At 37.1% G+C, this 14,084-nt stretch overlaps 1 protein-coding gene across 1 annotated transcript; it reads left to right on the top strand.

Moving 5' to 3' along the window:
* The first annotated feature begins 3,836 nt into the window (after window positions 1-3,836).
* Window positions 3,837-5,114, top strand: LOC132635157 (ethylene-responsive transcription factor 5-like). The gene has a single exon (XM_060351426.1). The coding sequence runs from the start codon at window positions 4,091-4,093 to the stop codon at window positions 4,973-4,975; it is 885 nt and encodes a 294-aa protein (XP_060207409.1). The 5' UTR covers window positions 3,837-4,090; the 3' UTR covers window positions 4,976-5,114.
* The last annotated feature ends 8,970 nt before the right edge of the window (window positions 5,115-14,084 follow it).

Here is a 14,084-nt window from a genome sequence, read left to right as displayed (position 1 = left end):
GAGGATGTTTTCAATTGCTGTCCAAATTAAGCCGCAATTTACAGAGATATGCCTGCTGCTTTAAATTTGTTAGGCTTTCTTAAGTTGCTTGCTTACGCATGAGGACCAACTCTTTGCTTATAAGTTCTTGAATCAATAAAAAATACTGTAAGTAGTAAAGTTTAATTGAATGTACTAATAATTAGTTTAGTTTGTTGAACAATATTGTTCAGAACATTGTAAACAATATTGATTAAAGGAAAACAATTACTTACCGTAAGTCCATGCACTAAGGTTAAAACTTTATTTGCAGTGGCTGTTTTCTCCCAATCCTTACCGTTTATTGCTGCCTCTGCAATAACCTATTAAAACGTGTTCCAGTAAAATGTGTGTTAGTTTTTATTTTTATTTTTATTTTTCCCCAACCCGTGTTCGTTTTGGAGCCCCAACCAATTCAAATTTGCACCCTGTAAGGTCAATTGAAGGGAGACTGCTTCCTACTAAAAACTCCAAGCTTTATTTTAGGTTGGATTACCTTCTAGCTAGTCGATAAAAATTCCTAGTTTAGGCTGGAATTTTCTTTCTTTCGAAGTAAAAAAAAAACACAAGATTTCTTTTAAAATCGCTGATAAGTTTATGTGATGTCCTTGACGGAAGATTATGAGGGCAGGTCAACTAGCATTGGCAGGCTTGTGGGCCGGAAAGCTTTAGAAGTTGAGGTGTAGATGGCACCTTAGGCGACTCCCAGATTGGCATGAGTGATAAAAGTCATGAAGAGCTTTATAATTACATAACTCAAGTTCACAAGATATGCCCGCTATTCACTTAGTGTCACAGTGTTCATTTCACCTTTTAATGAGAGTCTTTCTTTAATTTCTTGTAATTTTCATCTTTCTATTTTTAGCTGGAGAAATTGAACCTGGTAAATGGAAAAAGAAATAGCATTCCATCTGACCTCCAAATCTGCACGTGAATGGCAGATTTGAGGGGTTGAAATTCTTTTTCTTATCAAATACTACTGATTTGGCATTAATTAAACAGTTCCAACAGAGAAGAAATAACAACGTTGACGTCAAAAGTTACTTGAGGAAACTGCATCAAAGTCCAAAGAAAAATTCAAAGTCAATCTGTCTAAAACATTATCACTATTAAATATACATGTCAACATGGATTCTTGGCACTAAAGAAGAGCAAGTGAAATGGATCGTTTGACTGCAAATGATACTAGTAAAATGTATTAAAAATACCTCGTCAAATCTAAAAACCTCTAACAAATCAAACCCTAATAAAAACTGAAGAATTTTGAAATTTATTCCCATCATTTTCTAACTCACATGATATAGATTAAAGTGGTATGAAATTTAAGAAAGAATAAAACACTTTTAAAACTTATGATCTAAAATTTTCATTTCGTCGCTAGCTTTCTACTCGACACTTGTTGACTTGACATCTGCTTAAGAAACTATTTATTAGGGATTTATTTTACAAATAACCTTTGTAATTATGCATGTGTTGGAAATCTAAGTTTGGAAATCTAAGTTTGACTGCGATTACTTTATATGTTTATTTAACCTTAACGCTAAAGGTAGTATTGAAAGAAAATAAGATATATGTGTTCAAATGGACAAGTAGAAAAGGAAAATCAATTTTTTTTATAAGGGTCAAGTAAAATGAATCAGAGACTAAACTTTTGAAAATTACAACCTTAAATATGTCATAACATTCAGAGATAAAATAAAAAGTGTAAAATTAAATTATTTTATATTAAAACATGTGTATTCTTTTGAATAGAATTAAAAAAAAGTATGATATAAATTAAAACAGAGCGACTCAAATCGACTTTTAAAGGTATTTTAAATATTGTTTCCCCAAATAAAATCGTCAGACGAACGCCTCTGAAATTATTTTAATACTTATTACGTTAACCTCAAGAAAGAACGGATGTCTTCATTCTGAATGAAAATTAAGACATAGGACATATCCATCAGTTTCCTATCTACGTCCTTATGTCTACCATTTGCATGTTGTCTGTTGACTATTTTTGTGCTTCGCTGATTACGTTGAATGAAAGACAAGTGGGTTCAACATGCACGTATTGTTTGATTGTTGTGGGGTCAAGATTTTTCCTTAATATATGTCACGTTCGTTTGACTTAGACAAATTATAAGCAGCCTCTCTGCTTCTGGTTTTTGGCTGGATGCTGGGCGAAAAAATAATAGGAAAGAACGACGTGTCTCCTAAAAATAAAATAATTATCGGATCATATTCTTTTTACTTTTGTGTCCTTGAAACTATTTATTTGAAATGTCTCAAAAAATATTATATTAAGATGGGATATAAATATACTGAGATGTTATGATGTTCATTTATTCAAAAGATATACTTTTCTATGAAAAAAACCTCTATGATACCATCATTATATATAATATATATATCCCAAAAAATATTATATCAACATGGGATATAAATATACTGAGATGATATGATGTTCATTTATTCAAAAGATACACTTTTTTATGAAAAACCTCTATTATATATATATATATATATATATATATATATATATATATATAGATTTTGAAAAAGAAAAACAAAACTACTTAGCGCGCGTCATATGTATATTTACTTTATCAACTATCTCTGAAAAAATACTAGTTATAACTGTTTACCCCGGATTCGGGTAATCAATTAAATTTATAGGTGGGTATAGGATATGTGTTTTGTTCTTGATGTGTACTAGACAAAGAAAACAAAATATTTGAAGGTTAGCGATATATAGAGGTTAGTGAGCAATGTATGATACTTGATAGATGAAATGCACTAATCACAATGACAGGCGTCCTTGGCCGAATTAAATGATGGAAGAATTAGTATACAAGAGTTCCTTTGTTACAAATGTTCTTGGAAAGTAAGAAGAGCCCAACCCCCTTAAGGGAGGTAGATATGCCCTATTTATAGCAGTGAGCCCATGGGCCTCATACAATATGAATTAATAAAATAACAATAAAAAAGGACAGCCCCTGCACGGATTTGGTGGGATTGGACTGACGGCGCCGTCTGACACACGCATAGTTGGTGGCCAACCATGACGTGACACCACTGGTGCGCTTCAGCAACGGTCATAACGGACCAACGGATACACGGGCAAACGGTGTCCGGATCAACGGTGATGAACCCTCGGGAAGAGTCCCCGAACCATCGGTGGCACAGAGACCGGACCAAAGGGCGCCTCTGCTCAGCTTCGATTAAAGCGCTTATCCGGGAAGGTGTGACGCCCCTCGTTCAAACTCCCGGCCCTTTTCTTCCTCCGATCCATATTTTCTCCGGATATGACTCATATCCGGTTTCTACCGTATACAATAACATATGTCATTAATTTATTAATTTTGTGTTTTTACCTGCTTAAGGCAATAACCATTGCTTAATAATGACTAGCACTTTCAAATTTCTTGCCCAATTATTGGAAATCCCTAATAAAGAAATGAAATATGATTATTCTCTCCGCCACAAATTATGCGTTGTGTTTCTCACTTACACCCTTTAAAAAGTAGTATAGTATTAATTTGGAGGGATTTCAACTGTTTTACCCTAATTGAGGTGTTTGTGATCTTTAAGAACAATTATTATTAAGGATAAAATGAGAAAAGAATAATAATTTTTTTTATTATAGTATTTTTTTCAGAAACAAAAGAAGACCCAATCCTTTGAAAATTATTAAAGTCAATCATCTATTTGACCGAAGCTTCGTTCGTAGACCTCAAGCACCAGAAAGGAACCTTCAAAATATAACAAACAAAATTATCTTCAGACAATTTCCTTATCTTCATCAGTATATATATATTTGCACTTCCCTATCCACTCTTCATCAAACACTTACAAAGCTTCATTGAAAAATTCATTCTTCTTCACTTTTTTTTAAGCAGAAAAATATTGTTAAGATTGAATTTGAACCTTGATCTGGCATCTTAGACCGACTCGGCCATCTCAACATATTCATCCTCGTCAGAGTATATATATTTCCACTTCCCCTATCCACTCTTCATCAAACACTTACAAACCTTCTTCACTTTTTCTCTATCTTTTTTTTCTCCTCAATTTTTTTGGATTTGTAATGGAATGTTTTAATGAATATTTTGCATTGGAGGAAATTAGAAATCATCTCCTCGGGGATTTTTCCCCGAAAACTTTGAACTTTGGGGCGGAACTAACTAGTACTAGTGAGTGTAGTAATAATACTGCGACGGGTAGCTTGAATTCTTTTGATTTTGAAGCTGATTTCTTTCAATTTAGAAGCGAAGTTTCAAATTGGAGCTCCGAATCAGCAAATTCAGTCAAACTCGAATCGGAGCCGTCGATTTTAAGCTCCGATTACGAGGAAAATAAAAGCAAATGCTTTCAGTTTGAATCGAAACCTCAATTAATCATTGATCTCACTTCGCCGAAACCGAGCAAAGTTGTAGATAGGAAACCTTCACTGAAAATTGATTTGCCTCAGGTGAAGAAATTCGAGTGGATCGATTTCGGCAATTCGACTCATCAATCGAATAATCCAATTGTGTCGATTGAAGAGAGGAAGCAACATTACAGAGGAGTGAGACGGCGGCCCTGGGGAAAGTATGCGGCGGAGATCCGAGATCCAAAACGACGTGGTTCTAGGGTTTGGTTAGGAACATTTGAAACCGCAATTGAAGCAGCTAAGGCTTACGATAAAGCCGCATTTACGATGCGGGGATGTAAAGCAATATTGAATTTTCCATTGGAGGTGCAGGGAAAGAATTACCTGAGTGCTGCCGTGGATGGCGGCGTGAAGCGGCGGAGAGAATCGGAGGAAATAGGTGAAGAGAAGAGAGTGAAGAAAGTAACGGAAGAGGAGTCATGGCCGTTAACGCCGTCAAGTTGGAATTTTGTTCAGAATTGTAACGGAATGTTTAGCCTCCCGCCATTATCACCGTTATCAAGTCTTCACCTGAGCTGTTCGCACCTTATTCAAATCTGAACTCTGAAGTGACTTTATAAGTCTAATTTTATAATGTAACAAATTATATGATCAGTTGATTCTAAAACTCAAATTAGTTTATATTTGTATGTAAACTAATTTATATAGAAGTGCCAATGGCCCATCGGTTAACCGGTAATTCTTTTTTTTTTTTTTAAATTACTGGAGAATATAGACGTTATTGGGACGTTGCCCAATGGTCCAAACTGATGAAATGGCCATTGGCAACGGCCAAAAATCACATTTTTGGCCCCCTCCACTCCCAACCCTCAAACTTTTATTTTTGACACTTTAACTCCTTTCCCACTCCTATATAAATCTCTCTTCATTTTATTTTTGTTCACACCAATTTTCTCTTTCCAAATCTCAAATTCTCTCAATTATTAGCTACTTTAAAATTACAAATTCTCAATTATTAGCTATTTTATATTTTGCGATTATACAAAAACAAAGTGTTGGTGGATTTGGTGGATTTGCAAGTCTAGCCGCCTTTAATTCAATATTTGTTTTGGCGGAATTTATTTCGGTAATTTGGTACCTTCGTTCCAACTCTATTTTTAATTTTCGCAATTAAATTTTTCGTAATTTATTTTCTTGCGATTTAATTATGTCTAAGAGAGTTAGAAGAGGCGGTAGTAGTGGGGGGAGGAGAAATATGGAGGAAATATTTGTGCCGGAAACGGAAGCGTATATGATAGGTCAAGTTGATATTACTCAAAATAATCCAATTTTAAATCATGAAGCATTAGAACACCGATTTAGCCCAACCTATAATGAAGTTGTTGATGATGATGATGACATTGATGACGAAACACAATCATCGGAAAATCCGATAGAAGAAACACAACAAGCATAACAACCACATCAATCACAAGCACAACAAAAACCGACAAAAATTCAACGTCAACCTCTAAAGTTTGGAATTTTATGACTAGAGATAGGGAGAAAGAAATAGTCACATGTAATTTATGTAAAAGAATATTTCAATTCAAGTGTAGGAACAATAAGGAGAGTCCGGAACCAAAATGCCCCCAAAACCATTTTGAACCAAAATACCCCAACAAAAAAAAATGTTACCAAAGTACCTTTAGCGCAGTATAGCACTTCACGGAGACGGAGCCGTTAAGTGCTATAGCGCAGTATTTTACAGCGCTATACAAATGTTTCTCTCACCTATAACGCAGTAAAATACTGCGCTATAGGACTCCGTCATTTTCCATAACATCACATTTTCACTCCTTTTTACGTAGCTTATCTTTTTTACGTAGTTTAGCCGTATATTAATCATGCTTTGAGATTCCGGAATTTCAATATTTTATATAGAACTCTAGTTATATTTGTACAATTAATAAAATAGGCTCAACACATCAAGAATACGCAATACTTTGGATTGTCGTTTTAGTGGTTGAAAAGTGCTCGAAGTCCTTTTTTGTTTGAAGACTTGTAGTCATTAGCTTTAAGTTATTTATCTTTTAGGGTTTCGTCTTAGTGTTAAATTAATGCTTAACTTTATTTCGAATGTGTCACGTTTTTTTTATTATCAATTAAGGATGTGAAACCATAAACAATAATAAAGACTAAGATAATATTTATAAATATGCAAAAAATAGATAATATTTACGATAAATTGTACAACACTAATGTATATACACTATCGAGGATGGGTCCCACATGTAGTGTGCCGGAGACTATCCCTAGACCTAAGGCTCATACCATCCCCACCGCCCTCGCCATCGTCTCCATCGCCCTTTTTCCTCTTAATAACCAAGCTCTCCATGTCATGATCATCTCCTCTTCCCCTAACCCTTGCGCTCTTAACTAGAACGTGCTTCTTCTTAGGATCTAGTCCCGCTGGCACGCTCAGAACCTCAGGCTGAGCTGAGGCTGAAAACTCGACCTCTTCCTCGTCGGGAGTCGCCACCGCAGGCGCCGAAGGATAAACTTGAAAAGTATATAAATATTAGTATCATTTCTTATTTATATTGAATACATTAACGTTATTTATTTAATCAAACCTGTGTGTCAACGGGCGCCTGAGTAGGCTCCTGAGATGGGTCTGTAGGCTCCTGAGATGGTTGTGGTGGTGAATATGAGATAGTCTCCTGGACGAGATGCTGTTCGAAGTCCAAGTAAAGGTTATAAAAATTAAATAAATATTTACCTTATATTGAATAAAATTAGTTTTAAATAAAAAAAACTCACATGCACCTTGATAGTCTCATGAGAAGACACCTCTGCCTCAGCAGGCTGATGAAAATGCTCCTGAATGGGCAGCTCCTGTAGACCCATTGGCGCCGAATCCTAAAATATGAAAAAAATGAAATAATAAGTAACATACATATTTAAAATAAGTACTTTAAATGATCAAATATGTATATTAAATATTGACCTTATATTGAATAAAACTAATTTTAATTAAAAGCTTACATGTGGCTCTACAGTCACATTGGAAGACATCGCTGGCTCGGCAGGCCCATGAGAAAATGCCTGAGTGGGTGGCTTTGGTGGACCCGCTGGTGCCGAATCCTAAAATATAAAATATTACTAAATAATGAGTAACATATATATATATATATATATATATATATATATATATATATATATATATATATTTAAAATAAATGATTTTAAAGGAACAAATAAGTATTTTAAATACTAACCGGGACCAAAAACTCATCGAAGTCAAGAATCCTGGCTCCCTCTAAATTCCTCACAGGCTGCTCATCAGCTAATGAAGCGCGTAACGCCGCCCAATCAACGTTATCACGCTCCTCCATGTATGCATTCTGGCTCGGCTGTGATGAAGACCCAGGTATCTCAGTAAGTAAGAGCGCCGGCGTAAACGTAAGTGAGTCCCCAAGTGAGCTGCCACCGGCCTGGAACGGTTGCGGATAGACTAGACCGTGAACGCCCTCTGGAATGGGATCGACCTCATCCGCCTCATCTACCAGATGGAGTCCTCCACCACTAAGTCCTCTAGCAGCAGCGCCACATCCTCTACGCGCATGGCGTCCTTCGGCAGCACGGCGTCCTCTGCCAGCACGGCCTCCTCCAGTGGGAGCACCCGGTGCTGCCTGATGCTCAGCCTCCGGAATAGGCCCCGCTGTCACGACCCAGCTAAGGGCCGTGACGGGTACCCGGGGCTAGCCACCGAGCACCACTCGTTCTAATACTCATCTTACTCATTTAATGCCCTTTTTCCAATTTTATACACAAATTGTAGGAAAATCATATTTTATATAGAAACATAAATACTTATATACATTTTCCTCTCGGCCATCAAAATAATATATACATAATAATAACATCTTGTGAGACCATCTGACCCACACTGCGTATCTACGAGCCTCTACTGACATACTAAACATATAGACGGAACAAGACTTTGTCGTGCCCAAAATATGCATATATACCAAAAGAAGAATCATAAGCACCTCCGGACAATGGAGTGCTCTCAATCAGCTGACAGCTACTAAGGGTCTGGACCAAGCTCACCTCCCTGTCTACCTGTGGGCATGAACACAGCGTCCAAAGAAAACGGACGTCAGTACGAACATTGTACTGAGTATGAGAGGCATAAATAATAAAGAAAGACAGTTTTAATATAATGTGAACATCAATATGAAACATCTAAATCTGAATGACAATCATAAAAGAAGTAATGCATGTTGTCTTACTCATACTCATCATAATCTCATATATGCATAATATGCAAGCTGCCCGTCCATATCGGAACGATGTGATAATCAATAACATTAGCCCGGGTCCAGGCCTCCCGCGTCCGGGGTACCATCTCATGCCGCCCACTAGTGGTGTCTGCCCATGCCAAAAGTTCATGGTGTATCCGTATAGCTGCCCGCCTTAGCGGTGACTGCCCGGCCAACTAGGCGCGGTGTAATATGATCATGACATGCTCATAAAAAATACTTGTAATAATATGCTTATCATAATATGCTTATCATAGTACATGCATAAGACTCAAGATCAACTATACTCTGTCGGGGTGGCGTAAGGTCGTGATCCCCGATTTCATTATGGAGCAATTATTGACATTCTGCCTCACCTTGAAGGAATTTGTACATAAGGTGAGTGTAAGAAATAAATAGCATCATTATCAATATGGCATCATCATATCATATCTCTTATCTCTTATCTTATATAGACATTTATGGACTTAGGCTTCTAGCTTTCGGGAAAATAGGAACTCATGAAGAGGAAAAGAACTTATGCTATAGGATTCATGCCATTAGAAAGAAAGGACTAGCCTCACATACCTTTGTCGTTTAGCTATGTTGTCGTTCACTTTCCCTCCCCCAATGTCACGTCGTTACCTTCACGGGAGAATTTGTATTAACATTAGTTAATCGACTATAAGAACGCGTCGTAAATTCTAGAGAAAATTGGGCAGCATTTCCCCTGTAAACTTAACAATCCTCGAAATTCCAACTTAGCCAAACATCAATCAAAATACCAACAATTTCATATCAAACTAGGATTAAATCCATTCTTAAATTACTCCCAAAACAGCTCAACATGCATTCGGATGCCAATGCTTGTATACACTTCTTTATTTCCGTATATCCATAATATAACAACAACAACTACAGCCAATCCTCCGATATTCCAGCCCTCAAAACAGTCTATAACGACCATAAAACAGTCCCCAAAATATCATCGCAAAATAGCCACAAATATTATACCAAACAGCTCCAAAATATAGTCACAAAATAACCACGAAAATTACATAAAACCGCTCTAAAATATTGTCACAAAACAGCCACAAAAATTACATAAAACAGCCACGAAATATTGTCATAAAACAGCCACAAAAATTACATAAAACAGCCCTAAATATCGGCACAAAACAGCCCGGTATACGCTTTGTATACAATATCTTTATACACTTTATTCTCCCAAATTCAAGAACAACAACTTATCAACAACATCAACAACAATATCAACAACCTCATATAGCAATATAAGCACCTAGAAATCTCTCAAAGTTCCAATAAAAAACAACCCTCAAGGCAACCATATCAACTAACTAATCTATGACTTCATAACATAATTCCCTTCACTTTAAACTAGGGAATTCTCCCATGAATAACTTAATTAACAAGAATAGAGTATATTACATACCTTATTGCCCAGAAAACTCAACTAAAATCCGAGCTCCAAGCTTCAATAATCAGCCACACATCAAGCACCAAATACTATAATCCTTTCCTAACTAGTTTTCAATTTCCTAAGATGAAATCTTGCTTTGATTTGGAGGAATTCAACTTGAAAGATTTAGAGAGCTTTTAGGAGGGTTTGGGAGGGTTTAGAGAGAGTTTAGAGTGAGAGAGAGAGGTAGAAAATGAAAAAAATCAGATTTTATTTCGGTTTTTAATTTCTGATTTTTACTGTTCATCGGATACTGTTCATCCGCGTCTACTGTTCATCTGCGTCTACTGTTCACCGCAGAATTATTTTATGGACTCAAATTTTTTTTTCTGAGGTGTAACATCCGCGATGCGCCTAATCTCGCCTGCCTGCCGGATACCATCCTCGTATATCCGTACCATCTCCGCGGCAAGCCCCGCAAGCCCAAGGTAAGGCATATGCTCTAACCCCAAGATGTGTAAACGTTGTACGGCCACCAGCTGCATTTGTGTTTAACAGAAAAAAAAAAGTTTATTTTTAAAACGTAACAATTAATGCAATTAAATAAATCTAAATACGATAAACTTACCAATGCCTCGTACTGCCCCGCGAGTGCTGAGTAGCCTACATCCCCAGGGGAACGCAAAGCTGGGTTGCCAATCAATCGGCGTGTGATCTGATGATACCAGCGCATATAATACTCAATGGGAGTCAAATGGTCGACCTCCGCTAAAGTTCCCAACCTGTTCTCCCAATGGTGGAGCTGGACATCCATGAAAGCCAAAAAATCATCATCAACGGCGGCCCGATCGTCCCGCTGGTAGTGTCGGAGCTCATGACGGACATCAGGGGGTATACTCTGTGTATGCCCAAACTGTCGTAAGACACGCTCGGGCATGTGATCCTCTACGATGTCCAGGTGTATCAATGGACACTGCGACCTTCAAACCCCCTGACCTGACCTACAGAAGGGCGGCAAACCATCTAATATAGCAGCGTACGACGTCCATATAAATAGCTGTATAACATATAAATACAAATCAGTGATCACCAAGTAGAAAAGACATTTAATTAAATTATTAATGTAAATTTAAATAGTTTTACCGCATCATCCGTCATGTGATCAAGCTGGTCCCGGAATGGAAGAATATTGTGGTGCGTATCCACATCCCGGTCAAAACCCGTTGTCCACCTCCTCGCATAAGGCATGTCAATCTCGAGGTGATGCCTAGGTACGGGCTGAAAAGGCAGCATCCTCTCCCACACCCATAACTGTAAACGATATTAGAAAATATGATTTTTTAGTCGTCCTTTCAAGAGGTTTGTTGACATTAAAGGAACGCACACTTAAAATATTACCTGGAGAATAGCAAAAAATCCACACACATCTCTGACAGCACCAATAGACGCTCGGCACAGGCATCTGTAAAGATACACCAAAACAGCACCGCCCCAGCTGTAGTCTCTCAAGCCATCCAGATGCTCTAAGAAAACCAAATAACGTAAACTGACAAAGGCACCCCATGAATTCGAGAACAAGATGCCCCTGAATATAATAAGCATGTACAAACGGGCATGACGATCAACATCGTCCTGCGGGGTGCCGTCCACAACTGGATCCAAACCCTCCAAATAAGTACAGAGTGCACTAAGCTGAACCCGACTCTGTCCCGATATCAGGGCCGCGACATCTGGCACGAAGTGGGTGAGCCTAGTCAACTCTATCACCCATGTCTGACCAGAAGGAGGCTCGTACCGAGTGTATAGTGGCTCTCCATCTACTCGCAATCCAAAGAGGATCTCCACATCCTAAAGTGTAATCGTGGCCTCACTAGTGCGAAGATGGAAGGTATGCGTCTCTGGCCTCCACCGCTCAACCATGGTCGTGATGAGCACCCAATCATGTTGTACCCGACCAACGGACACGCAACGGTAGATGTAGCCCCTAAACAATATCTCCAACACGCGAGGGTGTGGGGGGTGTTCGCGTAAAAGAGCCCCTTCTCTGCAGCCTACGGGGACGGAGCCTAGTAGATATCCCTATAGTATCGGCCCATAATAACTCTGACCTATGATTGTCTTGCAAAGACAATACTGATCTATCAGCGGGCCCCGAGTGAACAGAGGGCCCCGGGTGATCATCGGGCCCCGGGTGAGCATCGGGCGCCGGGGGAACATCGGGCCCAGGGAGAATATTCGGATCCATGAAATAGTCCGGTCTGTACAAACTAAATTAGTCATTATTCTTGAAATGAAAGATAAATTATATTAACTAATTAATAATTTGTAGGGAATATGTGAATTATGTAGTATAATATATCTTGTGAATAATTAACATGGGATATGCAGTAAATTTAATATGTGATAGTAAGGACACATATGTGATGGCAAAGATTTTTAAGTTAATTACTTTTGAATTATGTGATGGCAAAGACTAGTTAAGTTAATTAGTTTGGGAATCGAAATTCAGCAGTAATGTTTGTTTGGAACTCTATTTTGAATATGTGATATATTTTTAGTTGACCAAATAGCCAACACAACTACGATAAAATTAAACTAAAAGAGTATATTCGTCGACCACATATTTTCCTACAAACTTTACATTTTTTTCGTTAGATTATGTATTTATGAAAAGAAGAACTTTAACTATTCTTTTTAAGATAATCTTTTTTTATTTAACATATATATTCACGCTTTTAAAATTATATAGATTAACATTTCATAATCTTTTACAACTTGTTTGGATGGTTGTTACCTCTTGTATTATATTATGTTGTTAGTTTAAATAAAATGTTTGCTTTGATTGCTACTTTAATTTTATTGTTATGTAACGACGAAAGGTCTTATTTTATGTAACCACTGATTTGGTCCTATACAATACAACACAATACGATAAATGTCAAAACAATACATAACAATCATCCAAACAAAGTGTTAACAACATAATAATTCATTACCAATCAACTTCTTTCAATTCATAAACAATATTTAACAAATAATCAATTAAAAAAATAATAATTCATAAATAATTAACAAATTAACAACTCATAAACATATAACAAATTAACAATTCATAAACATTTAACAAATTAACAATTAATAGACATTTAACAAATAATGAATTAAAAAACAAAAAAAAAAAATCGGAACAGTGGCAAAAGCCACTGCCCGGTCCGAATAAGAGCAAAAAAAAAAATTGTTTTTTTTTTTTTTTTTTGAAAATAGCAAGGATTAAATGTTAAGCATGCTTATAATATAATGTATATAACAAAATAATAGCAAAAGTTCATAGTAAAAAACCTTAATCGAAGATTTTTTGTAGAGTTATTTTAATCGAGTTGTACGCCGCTCTTTCCCAAAATTCGAACTTAGAATCTTGCTCCTTGACTTGAATATACCGAGAATCTAAACTTTCCGGATGAAATTTAATAGAAAACGACGTTTTTTGGATGTGGGGACCACCTTGGCTCCCCTCCAATGGCGTTTTCAATTTTTTTTTGCGATTGGAGGGACCAGTGGTGGAACCCGACGGAGTTTTAGTTGGGTGATATAGCGCAGTATTTCACTGCGCTATAGGTGAGAGAAAAAGTCCTATAGCGCAGTACTTTACTGCGTTATAGGTGAGAGAAACATTTGTATAGCGTAGTAAAATACTGCCCTATAGCACTTAACGGCTCCGTCTCCGTGAAGTGCTATAGCGCAGTATTTTACTGCGCTAAAGTTACTTTGGTAACATTTTTTTTTTGTTGGGGTATTTTGGTTCAAAATGATATTTTTGGGGGCATTTTGGTTCTAGACTCCAATAAGGATGGGGGAACTGGTTCACTAAGGACTCATTTATTGAGTATACATAAGGACGTTTGGGTAAAGGGAGCGGGTTCCGTAGGGGGTATTCAACGAACAATAGACCCACATACCGAAAAAACGTTTAGTTACAACAAAAAGAAAGATCATGTAGAGATAG

The sequence above is a fragment of the Lycium barbarum genome, chromosome 4, assembly GCF_019175385.1.
Source record: "Lycium barbarum isolate Lr01 chromosome 4, ASM1917538v2, whole genome shotgun sequence".
NCBI classification, from domain to species: domain Eukaryota; kingdom Viridiplantae; phylum Streptophyta; class Magnoliopsida; order Solanales; family Solanaceae; genus Lycium; species Lycium barbarum.
The sequence above is the reverse complement of the archived record's forward strand: the minus strand, read 5'-3'. Positions and strand labels throughout refer to the sequence as shown.